Source organism: Austrofundulus limnaeus, unplaced genomic scaffold (assembly GCF_001266775.1).
Source record: "Austrofundulus limnaeus strain Quisiro unplaced genomic scaffold, Austrofundulus_limnaeus-1.0 Scaffold586, whole genome shotgun sequence".
Lineage (NCBI taxonomy): Eukaryota > Metazoa > Chordata > Actinopteri > Cyprinodontiformes > Rivulidae > Austrofundulus > Austrofundulus limnaeus.
This window is the reverse complement of record NW_013952988.1, coordinates 75,478-77,015: the sequence shown is the minus strand read 5'-3', so window position 1 is coordinate 77,015 and position 1,538 is coordinate 75,478. Positions and strand designations below refer to the sequence as shown.

General features: G+C 36.3%; 1 protein-coding gene across 2 annotated transcripts in view; it reads left to right on the top strand.

The window, feature by feature from the left end:
* The window catches only part of spdl1 (spindle apparatus coiled-coil protein 1), a 21,540-nt gene that overhangs the window by 1,276 nt on the left and 18,726 nt on the right, over nt 1–1,538 (top strand). For both annotated transcript variants that reach the window (XM_014026738.1, XM_014026739.1), the window contains exon 3: nt 1,313–1,474. In XM_014026738.1, the coding sequence (XP_013882192.1) occupies nt 1,313–1,474 (162 nt within the window). The remainder of the gene's footprint in view (nt 1–1,312; nt 1,475–1,538) is intronic.

Sequence of the window (1,538 nt, the reverse complement as noted above, 5' to 3'; positions counted from 1 at the left end):
CTGTTAGCCTTCGTGCTAGCGCTGACGCTATATTGCCTTATATGTAGTAGCTCAGCGCTAGCGTGACAAACAAGCTAAACTGAAGTCCTCATCCATACAGTATTTTCAGTTACAGGCTGACTCATTTCTACCTTCTCCTCTCTGTCAACGCTCTCTGGTTTCATTTAAGAGACACTTGTCAGATATTGTCCAAGATTAACCTTCAGGATGGATATAGCTCGCTAGCAGCCTCACACCGATGACCTATCCACGACATTTACCCAGAATGCTTTGTGTGTAAATAAAATGAACCCCTCTGTATAATATAGTTTTAAACTTTTAGTTGAAAAATTATAAAAACTAAACATCCTACAGTATTTTTACAGTCTTAATTTTACAGTTAAAATATATGTTTATTAAATAAAGTCTAATGTTACAACTGATCGTGGATCCTTTTAAAATCCATTCTCTGCTTCAGGAGATATTTTTCTAACAAATGCAACCAATGCAACTAATTTGTGCTTTATTATTTCTGATGAGGAACAAAGAATATTTAAACATCAAAAAGAAGCACTTCTTCTTCTAGAGTTTAAAGTTTTGAATTGTTTTTATGAATCCAACATAAACTGAGAATTAAAATTTGTGGTTTTTCGGTTTGTGTCATGCTGTTTCCTGATGTTTTTAAGGAATATTTTTATTTCCTCCAACTTGTGGAAGAAAATGTGTTTTTTTTTATGTGTTTCATGCTCTACTGGCCAGATTTTAATGAAACCTTCAGAAAATAAACATTAGACATTAATAACTGTAGCAGCCCCCCCAGTTATTGACAAAGTTCAGCGCAGCCTCGACGGGTGATTTTACGCCTTTTTATTTTCATCTGGTGCTCCTTGATCACCAAATCACTTTTTCACCAAGATCACCAATGTCTCCAAGATCACAATCACCATTATGATCACCTTAAATTTTTAATTCTAAATATTTAAGTTAAATATTTAGATAGATATCTAAATATTTAAGTTGCAACTTAAATATTTATCTTGTTAACTAAATATTTAATTTGTAAGTTAAATATTTGTTTATAAACTATGGCATTTATAAATGTATGAATCATATGGTGAAAAACTGACTTTGAAAAATAAATCTGTTCTTTTTTTTCTTATAAAAGTCTAAATAAAACAAAAATATTGGTGGTAATTTTTGACTGTGTAACTTTACAAACAGCAGCCCATAACTGAGGGTCTTAATCCAGCGTGGTGGATTAGAGCTGAGAGTTGTGGGACGGCTTCAGCTCTCGGGTCTTTCTGGAGGTTAAATGTCTCCTGTCTCCTGTCAGATGGCAGCGGAGGAGGAGGTGTCTCTGCTGAGGAGCCAGCTGAGGGAGAAGGAGGAGCAGCTCCAGCAGGCTGCTCGCGCTGGTCTGGATCTTCTCAACCAGAATATGGATCTGCAGACCCGGCTGGATGAACAGAGAGTCGAGATGACCAATGTCCAGGAGGTGCTCATCTGTGTTTAAGAGATAAATCTCTCTCACACACACACACACACACACACACACACAC